Raw genomic sequence first — 19,026 nt, 5'->3', positions numbered from 1 at the left:
ATCCGACTAGATAGGCTGAAAATGAAAAAGGATCTGGACACTTAGATAGTGAACCTACGTTGGAGCACCGAAATGCTTGGGTTACCTAGCCCAGGGGCTGCGGCTGCATAGGGTTCAAAAGACGTCGGGAATCCTCGTTACAGTCTATGGAGCCTGAAAGAAGAAGTTGCTGGCAGGCGACCAGTGATGAAGTTCAATGTGATCCAAGCCTGGATCGATGATGGAGACGACCTGAAAGCAGAGGGGACTCAGTTCTTTTTTTTTTTTTTAAAGTTTTTGGAAGACCTTTATTGATAAAAACTCGCACATACAATCCAACAAGGAGCCCGAGGGCTCGCAGATACAGTACATTGCAACAGAGAAGGCGTAAAGGATATGGTACAGAAATACTGAGGTCTAATTTTTAAAGGTTTTTTCTGAAGGATAGACAGGAGCAGGATATCAAAGAACAACGAGTTGGTTCCGGCTTCGTAGAAACAGGATAGACAAATACAAAACGCAATAAAATGCCAGAATCGCTGCTTACCAAACATGTAAAACGTCTAAACCCAGAAAAGAAAGAAAAAGAAAAAGAATAGAAGGCCCATAGAACCAAAAAGAATAAAACAAAAAACCCCCCCGTCCACCCCCCACCCTGCACCCTGCACCCCTGCAGCTGGCTATGGCCTAACCCCCCCTAGCAGTGTGCCTGTCGCCCAGTAAAAGGAGTCCCGAAATATAGAGAGTAAGAAAAGAGTCCTAATCTATAACTCTCAGTAAATAAAGAAAGGCGGGGAGGAGCCTTCCACCCGTCCCCCGGCTACACCATCCCGCAGGTTCAGTAATGACACAAAGTAGAAAGCCCGGTGATATTGAGCATTACAATCAGAATAAATTTGAGGTACAGAATCGGCACACAGCACAGTCAAAGGCAGCGACACACCACCCACATGTCCAGGTCAGCAACGGGAAACCACCAAACCATAAGAATAAATGTTCACCCCTGGCCCGTTCTCTCTCTTCTACCACTGCGAATCATAGAGACCCAGACAGCCCAGGGAGATGTGCACGATAGTCCAAACGGGGAACATTGGCTTGAGCACTCAACCATGTCGCATATACACAGGGCCAATGATATCATGCTGGGCCAAAGGTATACCACACTTGTGGCACGGAGCGAAACCGATCCAAGGAAGAGAGTCTCAATGTCCGGCCCCTGCTGGAGCGATCTCCGGGTAGAGGGAGACACGGTGCAGGGAGAGAACTCCCGTCGTGATTGCAGTCCATGGTTTGCACTTCGGCCCGGGCAATAACCATCAGCAGCAAGAGGTACCCCGGGACCTGGAGTCTCTGGGCCGTCAACGCTGCGTAACGCAGCCATCTTGTCACAGTCAGACATGGAACAAAGAACACCGCTGCAGTCCGGCGAGGCAGCCATTTTGAAGCATCCACGAGCACTTATTATAACGTCCACCTTGTTGATCAGGGTTCGTGCAGAGTGTAACACATCGTAATGAAGGGAGTCAATAGCCGCCAATAGGTCTCCATAGCCCCGAGCAGTTCCACGCTCCCTTCCGGTCAAGTCCCCTTGCACCACACGTCCATGATCACTCCATGACACAGGCTCTCCAAAGCTGCCCTCCATTGTGCTCGTCGCGATCACCAATGGAAACACCTCGAGCGATGCAGGGCTGCTGGCAATGGGCCTCAGGTTTACAGTTCAAGGAAAAGCGTTAAGTAGGTCCGAAGAGTGGCCATAAGCAATGTCCCTGAAACAAGCCGCCCCACTCGATATTGAAGGGGTAGAAAATTCGGGAGCCTCCCGCCGCTAGCGGGGCTGTGTTCAAGCATTCTTCCACAGTCGCAGTGTGGGTTTCTGCACTCGTGCAATCCCCCCGGATAACTCGCCAGGCACATCCAACACAGTACCTGCAGTCCAATGGGGCGCGCGTTCCAGATTCGGCCGCGTCTAATGGAAATGGTCTGACCGGTTCCAAGCAGCTGCTGACGCCCGGTGTTGTTCACCCGGCAGCCGGCCCCAGCATCCACTCGAGGCCCCGGTCTCGGGTCCGCTGCGGGCCGCAAACTTCAGTCGGACATTACACCCGCTTGCAAGGAATCGCAAGCCTCAGGATTTCACCACGGGCCACCTGAGCACATCGGCTTCCGCAGTGTGCCTTCTAAAAACAGGATCTCCGGCAGGATAGACACAAAGAAGGAGATGGTCCCCGGAGCCGAGGGACTACACGTACGATCCGGTCGCCATCTTGGCTCCTCCCCCCCGGGGACTCAGTTCTTAATCACTAGCCAGTGATTAGGTGGGCACCAGGATGGCACCGGATGAAGTCACCTCGACCAGGTGAGTGGGCGACGCTGGGCTCTGCAGTCTCTCGGACCAGGAGGCGTTGTCGGCGACCAGGATGGAGGTGCGAGCTGTCCCACGAAGGTGTCTGCTGTCGGCGATGCTGGACCCAGGATTGGGGCAACAAACCTTGGCAAAGTCAAGCCCACGCGGTGGACTCAAGATGGCGTCTGGAGTGGACCAGGAGGGTCCGGGTGCTCCTCTGTTGGAGGGGAGCAAGGGCCAGTCTTGAGCAACCAGACCAGCGATGGAAGTGTTGTGGTTTGTCGTCAGGAGAGCTACAAGCCAGCAGGCAAGTGGCCGGACAACGCGGTGAGCAGCAAAGAGCAGAAGGGCCCCACGCAGATCTCGTGGATGCTGGGGGGCTGGACTTTGGTGCTGGAGCTGCTCAGGGTTAGGGCTTCTCAAACCCCAAAGCACTCACTCGAGGATCCCTCGGTGGTCGTGCTGGATAAGCGTCGTGCAGTTTTGAAGATGGCCGGTCCCTTCAGTTCTCGTCACACCCACGAATCTCAGCTGGGCTGATGATGTAGGTAGAGGTCAGAGGTGCCAGGGAATCCGGATCTCATCGAGCTGGGCAGTCTTGATCCGGAGGATGGACTTGCAGCAAACCGCATGCGCTTAGATGGTGCCCGCTGGTGCAGGGTGGCTACTCCTTAGCCACAAGGGAGAGTCTTCAGAAATGTTCAAGAGTTCTTTCGTGGAAAGTAGTCAAGATTCAGAATTATCTAATTTGGGAAGGGGGCCCGCTCCTACCTTTATACTAAAGAAAGGGGCTGGCACGCGACTAGGTCCTGCCCATGGGTGGGATCAGGAAGGGGGGTGGTTACACCCCTCTCCCTTGTCTGGACTTTCCCCCGCTCAGGGGCTGGTGTGCCCCTGGAACTGGTTCAAGCCGGCATATGCACAGTGAGCACCGGGGTGCCACTTGCAGTCACCTTCCTCTCAGCCCTGCCTACCTGGGATACACAAAACCCTGTCTGGGATGGTGCTAGCACCGCCCCTGATAGGAAACCCTTTGTCCAAGCTCTCCTCGCTGGAAGGACTCCCAGCAGCAGGAGGTCAGACTTGTGTCTGTGGTGGCAGCATCCATTTTGTGATGCTGAGGCTCGAGTTAACTTTAACCGGGGTTCACAGTTACATACATGTCGTGTCCCTCTAGAAGGGTGGAATGCTAACCCCATCGCCTGAATTGGCGAGGGGTTAGTATTCCAATTCGTATGACACCTTACTCGACATGTTTTGATAAAGCGATACCAAAGTTGGCAAATAACCGCGAGGATTATAATGCACTTAAGAGTATATGGTACGCGTTATCATGGAACAGCTATTAGGACTTGGTTCCGCAAGCTGCAAATGGGCTCAGCTCATGCCAGAGCACCATCTCACATAATTCCAAGCACTCTGCCTTCAGGATTGATAAGGCCTGCCATAGGAGTGACTGATAGGAATACATGTGTCCATTTTAGGGTTAGATATAGGTATACTATATCTAAAGCAAAGGGTGTGTACACAACCTTGCCCCAGCTGTCGTGCAGCCAGTTGTGTCAGATTTAGAGGGCCAGCCAGGGGTGGCATAATACATGCTGCAGCCCCTGGTAGGCCCTGGGTACACCTATGCCCTGGGTACCTAAGGTACACTGTACAGGGACTGATAAGGTGACTCAGTATCCAATTAGATATGTACCTAAGGTACATGGAATCCATTTTACAGAGAGAGCAGTAGGCCTGGGGCCCTGAATAGCAGGGTCCCAGGTCAACTAAGTCGGAAAACCGGCAAAACACCAGGCAAAAAGTTGGGGGCAACCATAGTCAGATATCCACCTTCCTACATAAACCCCCCCCCTCCCCCCAAACGAAAGGAGATAAGGCTATCCTTGACCAGGTAAGCCTATATTGCCTGAGTGGCCATATGAGGTGGTATATGCACTGGCATGGTTACCCCCTATATCATGGTCCACTAAGCAATCCCTCACCCTAAGGGTATCTGAGGGTCTCCACCATGGGGAATCTCTACCTGTGGTGTATTTTGGCAAAGTAAAAGGCTGGTGTGGGAATGGAGTACTGAAGTGAGACTCCACTAATGTTGGGCTCAACTTCCTCCAATCACTATCCACCATATGTGCCTTTCTTTCCAGGACTGAGTTGCTGTGAGCTCTCAGGGTCAACCTCTGGCTACCTAAAGCTGGAGGCTGGGTCCCTCTGTTTGGCTTACTGGAGGGACAGGTCAGGTTTGGGGCCCTCAGGTCCCAGGTTTGGCTGTGCCCCACAGTGCCCATCTGTGGGAGGTCCCTAGCTAAGTTTAAGGGGGATCCCTCAGGAGTCTGTTTTATTTTCACTTGGCTAGACCTTCTAGCTTCAGTGACCCTAATCTGCTGATTGGAGAGTTCTTTTGGACAGGGGGCCCTTTGGGGTCCACCACTGACCTCCCTGTCCTCTACAGCCCTGGGCTGACTGAGGCAGGGTAGAGAGGGGCAGGTTACCTGCTCCAGACTGGGTCCCACCTTGGAAGGGTCCACTGACATCAGGGGTTCTGCCAGGCTAGGCCTGACTACCTCTGGGGCAGTTCCTTCACAAGGGGTCAGATCAGTTCCCTGAGGAGGCTGATCCTTTCCTAAAGTCTGGTGGGAGGGAGATTTCTCTTCCTCCTCAATGCTCTCTGTCTGAGTGGAGTGATCCATAGTTTCAGGCTTCACAACACTATTATCTGTCTGAGTTTGAGCTGTGGCCATCACAACTCCACCAACCTTTTCAGGAAGGGACTCAGTTTGGGTATGGGCTGTGACCATCACAGCCTTGCCAACCTGTTCAGGAAAGGAATCTGTCTGAGATTGGGCTGTGACTGGCACAGCCCTCCTGACCTGTTCAGGGAGGACATCTTGGACTGGGGCTGTGGTTATCACTGCCCCACTAACCTTACCATGGAGGTTTACCATTTTAAAATGGGTTTCTTGCTCTACCTCAGCCCAGGCTGAGATCTCTAAATCATTCCCCAGTAGGCAATGTACAGGCAAGTTTGGTGACACTGCCACTCTCTTGCGGCCAGTGACACCTCCCCAGCTGAGATTTACCACTGCTATGGGATGATCTCTCTGTACTCCATCAATGTTGGTTACCTGGTATGTGGCTCCAGGTATAAGTTGCCTTGAGGGGACTAGGCTCTCAGTCACCATGGTGATGCTAGCCCCTGTGTCTCTGTAGGCCTCAACTTTTGAACCATTGATGAGGGGCTCCTGTCTGTACTTGCCCAAAGTGTTGGGACAAGCTGTGAAGTTGGCAAACCCCATGCCAGTCTCACAGACAAGAGTATCTAAGTCAGGGGACCTGGTTAGGCCAGAGTCCCCAGGAACTCCCAAAGTAAATGCACCCAGATTCTTGAGGGCACTCCCACCACCTGGGGGATTACTACTAGTAGTAACAGGAGGCTGGGAAGTCTTACTTGGGGGTATGTTCTCCTTATTGTCGTTGGCCCTTGGGCAACTGCTGTCAGTTTTGTATTGGCCTACCTGTTTGCAGGTATGACAATAAGGTTTCTTTTGGGAATTGGAAGGATTTTGGGACCAACACTTTTCAGAGGATTTTTGGGGCCCTGGGGTTTGATCTGAAGATTTATTCCCACCCTTCTCTTGAGGCTTGGTTGATTCCTTCTTTTGGTCACCACCCTGGTTCTTAGGCCTAATCCTGGTTCTGACCCATTTGTCTGCCCTCTTACCCAATTCTTGTGGAGAGGTCAGATCAGAGTCTACCAGGTGCTGGTGTAATAACTGGTTCTGACAATTATTTAAGACTTGCTCTCTCATAATTAGATTGTTCAATCCTTTGAAATCAGTAACCTTACTTCCCAGTAGCCAGCCTTCAAAAGCCGTAGTGGCACAATCAACAAAGTCAGCCCAATCCTGAGACTGAGTTTTCTGGGTGTCTCTGAACATCAACCTGTACTGTTCAGTTGTTAAGCCAAACCCATCAACCAGTGTATTCTTCAGGACTTGGTAATTGTTAGCATCCTCAGCTCTAGTAATGAGGAGCTTATCTCTACCTTTGCCTTCAAAGGAGAGCCACAACATAGCTGCCCACTGACTCTGGGGGATGCACTGGACAGTGCAGGCCCTCTCCAAAGCAGTCATCCATTTGTGGATGTCATCCCCTTGTTTAAAGGGGGGGCACTATCTTACTCAGGTGTCTAGTGTCTAAACTCCTGTCCTTTTCTCTAGGTAAAATGCTGCCACCAGTGGGGTCTGCCCCACTCAATTTCTGCTCTCTAGCAAAGGCAAGCCTCTCTTTGGCCAGGGCAAGTTCTTCCCTTTCAAACCTCAGATTGACTTCCCTCATCTTGGCCTCATGCTCTCTTCTCTGAGGGGATGTCATCCCTCTGTGAGAAGAGATCTGAGAGCCATTGGTTTGAATGGATCTGTTAGAGCCTCTGGATAGAGACCTAACTCGTCCATTCCCAATGTTAAGCCTGCCTGAGAGTGGGCGTGGGGGTCCCCCAAGTCCATTTTCATGCCTGCTTAAGTTGGTCCTGGTGAGTCTACTGACTTCTACCTTACCCTTGTCTGCCTCATCCCCTGACAACTCCTGATCCTCTTCCTCCTCTTCAATAACTGTTCCATTGAGGTTGAGGTCAGGGTCCCCAAGGGTTCCCTCTAAGGGGGGCATGCTCCCATCTGGATTAGAAGGGCCTGTGTTAGAAGCCCTCCTTGCATCATAAGTCTCTAAGAGACCTATCAGAAATGGGATGGTAGGGTTAGAACCCTGTTTTAGCTTCCTGGAGGTACACACTTGTCTCATCTCCTGGAGCTGCATATCTTGATATGACCTGTGGAGGGTCAACTGACATAAGGGGGGCCTCTGAGTTCCCTCCTTTGTTTGACATGCTTTTCTAGTGAGCTGTAAGTGGTGCACTTACCTAAACTATTTGTTTGCCTACTGATCCCTTGCTAAGAGTTGTAGTCAGGGTGTGCTAAGCCCTGTTGAACTACAACAGCTGGTTCAGTAGAACTCAGAGTATTCTAAGCTAAGTTATATGTACCTTGGTACTTATGTGATCTTTCAAATGATATTCGTAGGATACGTGTGGTAAAACAACAGCAAGCTCAAATCCCAACCGGTGCTCACCAATGTGAGAAGTTGGCCTGATATGTAGTGCTCACTATTCTAGTGATCACTGTGTATCATTCCAAACGACCCTTATTGATGATTGGTTGTAAGTCAACCTTATAGACCAGCTATCCTAGTAGCATGGACAAGAGCAGTCTTTAGGCTAAACTCTAGAGGGCGTGTTAAGCCAGCTGTTATACCATCACATATACCCCTTGAACACCAAGTGAAAGGACACCACACAAGTTGTTATGAAAATAAAAGGATATTTATTTATAACAAGTCTACCCTGATCTCTTTATGAGTCAGGGAGCTAAGCACACAACAAAACTCTTAAGAAAATACTTTAAGTTGCACAATTTACACAAATGCCCGAGGGGCACGAAAAACCATATACTACAAAAGTGGAATGCGAAATACCAGCAGGTAAGTAACTAGATCCAGAGGCTTCAGGATCGCTAGGACTACACTACTGAACCCTAAGGTTAGGAGCAGGAGGCCTAGGGAGATCGGGTGCAGAGTGTGCACTCTCACGCGGGATGCGGGACAAAGTCTATGAATACTAGTATCTCGTAAAGTTACAGTTATCGGACGAATCCGACTAGATAGGCTGAAAACGAAAAAGGATCTGGACACTTAGATAGTGAACCTACGTTGGAGCACCGCAATGCTCGGGTTACCTAGCCCAGGGGCTGCGGCTGCATAGGGTTCAAAAGACGTCGGGAATCCTGGTTACAGTCTATGGAGCCTGAAAGAAGAAGTTGCTGGCAGGCGACCAGTGATGAAGTTCGATGTGATCCAAGCCTGGATCGATGATGGCGACGACCTGAAAGCAGAGGGGACTCAGTTCTTAATCACTAGCCAGTGATTAGGTGGGCACCAGGATGGCACCGGATGAAGTCACCTCGACCAGGTGAGTGGGCGACGCTGGGCTCTGTAGTCTCTCGGACCAGGAGGCGTTGTCGGCGACCAGGATGGAGGTGCGAGCTGTCCCACGAAGGTGTCTGCTGTTGGCGATGCTGGACCCAGGATTGGGGCAACAAACCTTAGCAAAGTCAAGCCCACGCGGCGGACTCAAGATGGCGTCTGGAGTGGACCAGGAGGGTCTGGGGTGCTCCTCTGTTGGAGGGGAGCAAGGGCCAGTCTGGAGCAACCAGACCAGCGATGGAAGTGTCGTGGTTCGTCGTCAGGAGGGCTACAAGCCAGCAGGCAAGTGGCCGGACAACGCGGTGAGCAGCCAAGAGCAGAAGGGCCCCACGCAGATCTCGTGGATGCTGGGGGGCTGGACTTCGGTGCTGGAGCTGCTCAGGGTTAGGGCTTCTCAAACCCCAAAGCACTCACTCGAGGATCCCTCGCCGGTTGTGCTGGATAAGCGTCTTGCAGTTTTGAAGATGGCCGGTCCCTTTAGGTCTCGTCACACCCACGAATCTCAGGTGGGCTGATGATGTAGGTAGAGGTCAGAGGTGCCAGGGAATCCGGGTCTCGTCGAGCTGGGCAGTCTTGATCTGGAGGATGGACTTGCAGCAAACCGCATGCGCTTAGATGGTGCCCGCTGGTGCAGGGTGGCTACTCCTTAGCCACAAGGGAGAGTCTTCAGAAATGTTCAAGAGTTCTTTCGTGGAAAGTAGTCAAGATTCAGAATTATCTAATTTGGGAATGGGGCCCGCTCCTACCTTTATACTAAAGAAAGGGGCTGGCACGCGACTAGGTCCTGCCCATGGGTGGGACCAGGAAGGGGGGTGGTTACACCCCTCTCCCTTGTCCGGACTTTCTCCCGCTCAGGGGCTGGTGTGCCCCTGGAACTGGTTCAAGCCTGCATATGCACAGTGAGCACCGGGGTGCCACTTGCAGTCACCTTCCTCTCAGCCCTGCCTACCTGGGATACACAAAACCCTGTCTGGGATGGTGCTAGCACCGCCCCTGACAGTAAACCCTTTGTCCAAGCTCTCTTCGCTGGAAGGACTCCCAGCAGCAGGAGGTCAGACTTGTGTCTGTGGTGGCAGCATCCATTTTGTGATGCTGAGGCTCGAGTTAACTTTAACCGGGGTTCACAGTTACATACATGTCGTGTCCCTCTAGAAGGGTGGAATGCTAACCCCGTCGCCATAATTGGCGAGGGGTTAGCATTCCAATTCGTATGACACCTTACTCGACATGTTTTGATAAAGCGATACCAAAGTTGGCAAATAACCGCGAGGATTATAATGCACTTAAGAGTATATGGTACGCGTTATCATGGAACAGCTATTAGGACTTGGTTCCGCAAGCTACAAATGGGCTCAACTCATGCCAGAGCACCATCTCACATAATTCCAAGCACTCTGCCTTCAGGATTGATAAGGCCTGCCATAGGAGTGACTGATAGGAATACATGTGTCCATTTTAGGGTTAGATATAGGTATACTATAACTAAAGCAAAGGGTGTGTACACCACCTTGCCCCAGCTGTCGTGCAGCCAGTTGTGTCAGATTTAGATGGCCAGCCAGGGGTGGCATAATACATGCTGCAGCCCCTGGTAGGCCCTGGGTACACCTATGCCCTGGGTACCTAAGGTACACTGTACAGGGACTAATAAGGTGACTCAGTATCCAATTAGATATGTACCTAAGGTACATGGAATCCATTTTACAGAGAGAGCAGTAGGCCTGGGGCCCTGAATAGCAGGGTCCCAGGTCAACTAAGTCGGAAAACCAGCAAAACACCAGGCAAAAAGTTGGGAGCAACCATAGTCAGATATCCACCTTCCTACAGTCAGTAACTCGCACACTGGACTTTCTTCACTCAAGAATTTTTTAACAACCAGGTTTATACAGTGCACCAAACACGATACTCTGAAATAGTTACCCATATCCATGGCCTTAACTACATTGTCGCCATTATCTGTGGAAACAACCAATCTTGCGTTTTCTTGGGGACAGCCATTGAAAGACCTTTGTGTTAAGCTCCTGCAAAATGTTTTCTCCTGTATGACTTGTCTCCATGCCAAACATGGCTAGTGTTGCATGTTTCCGAGCAGCTTTAAAAACGTTGTCCGGGTCAACACCTGCGTTTAGCTTTGCTTTAACCCCTGAAAAAGAGACCCAGTGTTCAGTGATGCACATGTAATCAGTGCCTGCGCCACTGGTCCACATGTCTGTTGTCAGATGTATAGTGTGAACAGCACTCTTCTGCAAAGCTGCCCCAATCACCTCCAGCACATCTTCATGTAGTGCCGGAACCGCAACTCTGGCAAAATAGAACCGGCTATGAACCTTCCATTTAGGGCAGAGCGTTGCCACTAATTCAAGAAAACCAACCCCTTCCACAAAAGAAAAAGGGAGAAGGTCCAGCACTAGCATTTTAGCCAGCTTAGTGTTATACAGACGCGCCGTTGGGTGGTTGCGTTCAAATGGCGCATCTGAAAACAACATGCTTCTAATGGTGGTCTGGACGATGATTTTACGGGATGATGATGATGATGACTTCTTCGACCCAGTTACGCTCTGTGATGATGAACTTTTTCGCATTGGTGTCTCACTCTCTCCCACAATCTTAGTGTGGCTCACAGGGGGTGTGCTGCTGACAGGGGTACTGGGTGTAAGTGAAGTGTTTGACGCTTCTTCCTCCTCGTCATCATCAGATGAAACATCAATGGATACAGTTTGTTGACTTGCAATTCGGGCTTCCTTGATCTCCTTTAGGTGCGCATGCCATTTGACAGTGTGCTGTCTCTCAGGATGACCTCTCTGGCCTCTAGTACCATAGTTGGTACCAAGCTTACCACGACTAACTGCAAGCTTACAAATGGTACAAATGGCTATGTTTTCCCTTGTTGTGCATACACTAAAGAAGTCCCAAACTGCGGACTTCAAATGTCTGTGGGGGGTGGAAGAGGCGATACTGGTCATGCTGCTAATGCCAGATGAAGTGGAGGATGTGTGTTGCCGAACTTTACTATGTTATGCACTTGCAGCACCACTAATTGAGGAAATGGAGGTCGAGGTGGATGGAGGTCCCTTCTGGCGAGAAAATATGGAAGCGGTAGGTGGTGGTGTACTAGTTAACTGCAATGGTGGTGGTCCCATTCCCAAGTCGCCAACATCACGCTCAGCAGCATTTCGGGCTAGGGTAAAAATGTCTGTTTGCTGCATGCCCGCTGAGCCTGGAGTGACGTTTATGATGACTGCATCGTCGTCGTGAGAGTCTTCATCAGCAGGAGTATACGCCACTTCTTCTTCAGCGTCATCATCACACTCCATAAGTACGAGACTTTCTGGGATCTTCCTTTTACGCTTAGCTACCTTTGTCAGATCATGGTGTGCCTCACTCTCAGACGGCAGTGGTGGTTCCCAATTTGGATCCATATCATCAGAAGGAAGGGGGCTTGAAGAAGATGTAGACACCATCCTTGATCTTTTCCTTGCCAGGGATCTGGAAGACAATGAATGATCATCAGGAGGAGTGGCTTCCTCAAATGATACCTCGGCTTGAATGTCGATTTCCTGATGTGCCCCTACTTCGGGAGGAACAACTATTGTGGGCACTTGTGCCGCTCCATGCACCTCTGCTTGCGCATCTCCTTGCGCTGCCTCTCCTTCCACATGTACTTGGGCTTGTACTTGCACATGTGGTTGTTGTTGCGGCTGTGGTTGTTGAACACTCGTCAGATGAGTTACAGCAACCTGTGTTGATTGAGGGATGCTGCTACTCTCTTGCGATGAGCCAACATCACTGGTCGATGGTGATTGAACAACTATACTGGCTGCCTCTAAAGCACTCAAGGGCTTGGACTTAAGTTGGCGTGGTGGTGGTGGCACTGAGCCAAATGGAGCGGGGGTGCTGCTCCCAGCTTGGTCCCCAGCAGATCCCGCTGCTGCTGCAGGCGTACTTTTTTTTCTATTCCCAAATAATGTGGCGGGCGGCACACCAGTCTCCTTGGTAAGTGGCGCCACTTGCTTCTTCTGCTCCTTACTGGCAACTTTCTTGCTAGAGGAGCTACAGGGAACTTTTTTGGGGGCCATCTTCTTCAGATGTCAGAACAGCAGGCCGCAGTTGCACGAGTTGCAGAGTTGTCTTGTCTGTGGCCACATGTGACGTCGCGTGATGTTATGCTGCACACACCGCTGCAGGACTTCTTCCTGGCACTGGTGGCTCTCTTGTGCACCTAAAAGCATTGGAAGACAGAGGAACATCAGTTACACACCCCAAAAAGTCGAAAAACACACAAAAATCAGCACAATCCCATGCCATCCATGCCCTCAATGATGTTTAAATTCAAGACACCCCACAGAAAGACTAGGCCCATGCACCACTGAGTACCCCTGGGCATAATGGATGAAAGCATGGCAGACTGGGTGCAGGCCTATGGCCCAACAAAGCACACTGCCTGGCTTCAAAATGGCCCCTAGACCCCCACCACATGGCCAGGCCCTGCCTGTACCAGTCCTCAAAATGGCCCCCACCCACATGGACAGGCCCCAACACCACCCCAAAAAGTCGAAAAACACAAACAAAATCACCACAATCCAACGCCATCCATGCCCTCCATGATGTTTACATTAAAGAGACCCCACAGAAAGACTCAGTCCATGTACCACTGAGTACCCCTGGGCAAAAGGCCCCAACAACAGCCCAAAAATCGAAAAACACACAAAAATCACCACAATCCAATGCCATCCATGCCCTCAATCATGTTCAAATTCAAGACACTAGTCAATCCCCTGTAGTTTATAGCAGGGAGGGGGATCGTGACAGCAGAAAAGGTTTGGAGTCCCTGACTATTGAAGTAGCAGATTGGAAATGGCTCAATTGATATTTGTGGACGTGGTCTAGCTTCAGAGGGATAATTCTCTATATCATCATACACAGAAATAGAATACACACTAGGCAGAGTGAACCGCTGAACCAAACTCAATAAAATTAAAAACACTATTGAATATATCAGTCAAACGATTTTTGTCATATTAAAAATGATCATAGAATTTATTATTTGCCTCCCAACTGGGTTACAATCTAAAACATAATCAAAAAACAAAATTATTAAAAACCACCTAACGTGGTAATACAATGGATATCTCAAACAAGTCAAAGTTAAAACAGTCGACGCAGCGTTTCGGTGCTTTTTCTCTCTTGACACCTTCTTCAGGACATTTAAAACATTTGACTCCGTATCTCTAAAAATGAATAAGAGTATTTTAGTGTTTATTGTTTATTATATGGGTTCATCACCCTTGCCTTGTTTTTACACTACATATTGCCTGTACATATTTAAACATGCTAGACCACCTGCCTGGAAACCCAGATCTTTTTATTTAAGTAAAATCCGATAAATAGGAACTCATTTAGAGATCCCACATGAGGTTCTCATTATATATGAGAAAATATTCCTCTAGTCTTTCTTAATTTACTTAAGTACATCACTTTTTGAATTTAGATGCAACTTATAACTCGTACCTGTGTTTTGAAATTGATGCGTTTCGAAAAGTTTCCAAAAATACTACGAGCTGCTCAGGTATTTCATTTGTCCTTGAGCTATATAAATGATAAACACAAAAAACTCAGTAGGCAGGTGGTCTAGCATGTTTAAATATGTACAGGCAATATGTAGTGTAAAAACAAGGCAAGGGTGATGAACCCATATAATAAACAATAAACACTAAAATACTCTTATTCATTTTTAGAGATACGGAGTCAAATGTTTTAAATGTCCTGAAGAAGGTGTCAAGAGAGAAAAAGCACCGAAACGCTGCGTCGACTGTTTTAACTTTGACTTGTTTGAGATATCCATTGTATTACCACGTTAGGTGGTTTTTAATAATTTTGTTTTTTGATTATGTTTTAGATTGTAACCCAGTTGGGAGGCAAATAATAAATTCTATGATCATTTTTAATATGACAAAAATCGTTTGACTGATATATTCAATTGTGTTTTTAATTTTATTGAGTTTGGTTCAGCGGTTCACTCTGCCTAGTGTGTATTCTATTTCTGTGTATGATGATATAGAGAATTATCCCTCTGAAGCTAGACCACGTCCACAAATATCAATTGAGCCATTTCCAATCTGCTACTTCAAATTCAAGACACCCCACAGAAAGACTAGGCCCATGCACCACTGAGTACCCCTGGGCATAATGGATGAAAGAATGGCAGACTGGGTGCAGGCCTATGGCACAACAAAGCGCACTGCCTGGCTTCAAAATGCCCCCTAGAGCCCCACCACATGGCCAGGCCCTGCCTGTACCAGTCCTCAAAATGGCCCCCACCCACATGGACAAGCCCCATCCCCACCCCAGAAAGTCGAAAAACACACAAAAATCACCACAATCCAATGCCATCCTTGCCCTCCATGATGTTTACATTAAAGAGACCCCACAGAAAGACTCAGTCCATCCACCACTGAGTACCCCTGGGCAAAAGGCCCCAACAACAGCCCAAAAATCGAAAAACACACAAAAATCACCACAATCCAATGCCATCCATGCCCTCCATGATGTTTACATTAAAGAGACCCCACAGAAAGACTCAGTCCTTGCACCACTGAGTACCCCTGGGCAAAAGGCCCCAACAACAGCCCAAAAATCGAAAATTCCAAAATTGTAGTTGCAGCAACTGTAATGCCCCACAAACTTACTTGTGAAATTTCTAATCCAAAAGTGATCCAAAGAAAGTCAAAAAGGCCTCAAATCCAAACATCCAGCAGCATCCACAAAAAGTAATCCTTCCAGGTCAAGATCCAAATGAAAGTGACCAGCACATGAAGAAAGCACTGGGAGGAGCCTGCTGGACAGGAACAGGAAGTTGGAGACTTTGGGGCACTTCCTTCCTCCCACCCCCCTCCAAAATGGACTCCTTGCAAAAAAAAGTGCAGGCAAATGTCAACCTGAGGAGTTATTTGATAAAAATCAGCATTTTCAGAAGGTTTATGCTCCTTGCTGGTGGATTTCTTGTGCAGAATTGCAAATTTTGCAATTTCGCGAGTGCGAGATTGTTGCTGCCCGCCGCATCTACGTGTTCCCAATTGCGAACTCTCGCGATGCGTGCTGTGCAAGGTGGCAAGCCACGATGACGTAATCGCGGTCGCCAAACTCCCGCGGGATCCCGCAGCAAGATCCAAAATGGCGCAGCACACACAAAATATGGAGACAAACAACTCTGCAAACGCTGAATGACGGTAAGTGAACGCTGCGCGGCGCAATATTGTATCACCAAGCAAAAAAATCCGCTGCGTGTGAATTTGCGAATTTTCGGCAAATTCGCGAGAGTTCGCGGATTGCGAATTTGCTGAAAATCCGCAAATTCCGCGAGCGGAACGGATTTTACGCCCATACTTAGAAAGATATCTACTGGAAAAGGATCAGTTGGGGACACAAATTTGGTAGGTTTGATCATCTGAACCACTTCATCTACCGTCAGTTGGGGGAAATTACTTATGGTTAGGATGTTATCAGTGGGAACCACAGTTTCCGCACTTAGGGCCTTTTCCCTAAAAAACCATATAGTCATTGTCCACCTTGTTCTTAAAAAGATTTACTAGACTGTCACCGAAGATTTGAGTAGGGATCCAAGTTCTTGCATTTGGAGTGCAGGAAAGCAGACTATTCTCAAAAGTTCCTACAGGTAATTTCTGGCATTTTTTATGATTTCTGTAAAGAATTTTGTCTTTGCGGCTATTATTTCAGATTTATATTTGGATAAAAGCTCCTAATATTTTACTTTCTCCGCCACTAGATAACTAGTCCTGCATGTTTTTTCTTGTCTATTGCGTAGTCTCTTGAGCTCCTTAAACCGAGTGGAGTACCATCCTGTGTGAGAAGAGCTCTATACTTTCTAACCTGGTTTTGAGGTGCCAGCTCGATTGCTGCTTCTTCGGTCCATATGGAAAAGGTATCTGCTGATGCATTAACCTCACCTATCATTTCAGGAGGAGATTATTCCAGAGTCGCTGCTAGTTCATCTCTGTGCAGTGAATTTCAAGCTCAATCTTTTTTTATCCATCCCTCTACTCACCCACTTCCGCTTGCAGGAAGGAGCCTGAACGATAAATGTGATCCGCGAATGATCAGACCATGTGACCGTCAGAATGCTTCGATTGAAAGTCCCCGAAAATTAGAGAAGACTGCATCCAGCGTATGCCCTACAATATGGGTTGAGTTGTGATTATTAACTCAAGGCTCACATTTAACATATTATCAACTAGTTGTCGTGCATCATTGTCATTCATGTGAAAATTTAAATTGCCTAAGATGGTGACATTTGCAAAATGGATACAATCGTCCAACAGCTCGCATATCGCTTCCAAGGATTTTATTTTAGGGCCTGGTGGCCGGTGCATCAGGAGGCCATGGAACCTGGTGTGGTCATCCAGTTTACAATTAGAAGCGAGGGCCTCTGCCTCGGTTAACTCTAAAGGTTCCCATTTTATCTCTAAATTGTTTTTATGAATGCGCGCCAGGACCACCGCCACGTTTACCTACCCTGTCCACCCTGGAAGAAACATACCCTGGACGGAAGGGCGGCTACTATATCCAGCCCTTATTTATGTTAAGAAGCTGATATCTGGACTATATGTGTCCAGACATTGAAATATATCATACTTATGTTTTATAACCTATCTTGTGTCCTACAGATGCAGCTGAGTTCAATAGTTGTACCAGCATCCTTACCTGGGGTGCAGCCGGGCTTAGAGGGAAACATTTCTCACACGATCCCTCAGGTGAGCAGGAGAGCTTACAATTAGTACAATCGTAGCTAGAATCCATCAAGTTAAAATGTAAAAACCTACAAGAAGAGTCCTTCCCTCCAGGAGCAAGCAGTAGAAAAAAGTCTCTGCAAGAGTCAGTAAAGCCCACTTCTACACTTGTTCGATAACACTATTAATATGACTCTTTTAACTTCGATATGTAAATATATATATATTATAAATATAATTATAAATATAATGTGCTTTACAGACAACAATGCGATAACAATGCGTACACATGTGATGGAGCTTAAAACCACATTCTGCAAGTTTTTAATTTGGCAGGATAACGTATGTACAAAAATATTCAACAACGTGCATAAGAGAAAGGTGCATTATGATGCATGTCTATTACCTTCGTGTGCTTGAGACATTTTCATGATGATACATATACATTACCTGCACAATGTGAGATGGAGGCTTACCCTGATGTTAGTGTGAGCAGCAAACACCAACGCTGCCGGTCATGTACACATTGTGTGACACGCGTTCGAAAACCTTCTTGCCCTGCCATAGCGCCTTGGGTACCTGCTTCAAGCCTATACATTAGCCTTTGATTCCCTGAGCTATCAATCACACCGCTCACGCTGTTGTAGGCACATTTGAAAACACTCAGTATTGTCGGGTGAAAGGTGGTAGCCTGGAACAGAAGGCTCCACTCTGTGCCGACCCCCACCCCACCCGTCTCCCCCTCCTCAGATCTGGGCTGGTGGGAGATGCGCCGCGTCTTCCCCTTCCTTGCCTACGTGCAGTCTGAGGCAGCCCCTCTGCCGGCTGCTGCTGCCTCCTCGCATCCTCTGCTGGACCACTCTCGCTCCGCAGTGATGAGGGCGCACTGCGCATGCGCACAGCCTCTGCGGTTAGTCCCAGACCAACCTGCCGGGCCTGGGGGGAGAGAGGGGAGGAGCCAGGGGAGGGCTGGCGCAGCGCTGGGGTCGGATACCCATGCATGAGCCGGTCCGCTCGGCGGGTAGTGCAGCCCGGATCCGAGGCGGAGCGCTCCTCCCGCAGGGACCGCAGCTGTGGGTGCCAGGAAGAATGTGACCCGCGGGCGGACTATCTGCGAGCCGCGTCCCCCCGGATCCAAACCTTTCCGGAGATCCCGAACCTCCCTTCGGCTTCGTGAATGGATCCTGGACAAAGGATGCGCGTCCGGCTCGGGTCCGAGAGCCGTCCTGGGCTCTAGCGGATATTCGGAGACGGGGAATTTCGAATAGGAGGCTAGGGGTGCGTGCTGGACTCTCCGGTGGGGGCTGACGGGGTCTCCAGCCCCCCACCTCTGCCCCAGATGTACGCCTTCTACTCCCTGATAGTCTACATCTTCTACACCCTCTTTAAGAAGGAGGAGCCCGGGGAGGATGAGGAGGGACCGCCCGCCGATCCGCCGGACCCCTCGCGGGTAAGAAGGGAGCCTAGAGCGGGGTGGCAGTGGCGATGTTCTGCTGACTTCACCAGTGCGCCCAACACTGGTGGTGAAGGGGAGACATCTGAGCATTCCTCTGTCAGCACTTACCGGAGTTCAATCCTGATGGCATAACAGCACTGTGTGTGAGGGGTGCTTGCAGTGCTGATGCCTGTAGAGCACCTGTTCTGTATGAGGGAAGCCTGCAGTGCTGATGCCTGTAGAGCACCTGTTCTGTATGAGGGAAGCCTGCACCGCTGATGCCTGTAGAGCACCTGTTCTGTACGAGGGGAGCTTGCAGTGCTGATGCCTGTAGAGCACCTGTTCTGTATGAGGGAAGCCTGCAGTGCTGATGCCTGTAGAGCACCTGTTCTGTATGAGGGAAGCCTGCACCGCTGATGCCTGTAGAGCACCTGTTCTGTACGAGAGGAGCTTGCAGTGCTGATGCCTGTAGAGCACCTGTTCTG

General features: G+C 49.3%; 1 protein-coding gene across 1 annotated transcript in view; it reads left to right on the top strand.

Annotated features, from left to right (window-relative positions):
• Positions 1–18,319: 18,319 nt before the first annotated feature.
• The window catches only part of LOC147724890 (kinesin-like protein KIFC3), a 205,085-nt gene continuing 204,378 nt past the window's right edge, over positions 18,320–19,026 (top strand). The window contains exon 1 of the mRNA XM_086966413.1: positions 18,320–18,556. Coding sequence (XP_086822539.1) covers positions 18,446–18,556 — 111 coding nt within the window. The 5' untranslated portion in view covers positions 18,320–18,445. The remainder of the gene's footprint in view (positions 18,557–19,026) is intronic.

The sequence above is a fragment of the Lissotriton vulgaris genome, chromosome 4_1, assembly GCF_964263255.1.
Source record: "Lissotriton vulgaris chromosome 4_1, aLisVul1.2, whole genome shotgun sequence".
Lineage (NCBI taxonomy): Eukaryota > Metazoa > Chordata > Amphibia > Caudata > Salamandridae > Lissotriton > Lissotriton vulgaris.
The sequence above is the reverse complement of the archived record's forward strand: the minus strand, read 5'-3'. Positions and strand labels throughout refer to the sequence as shown.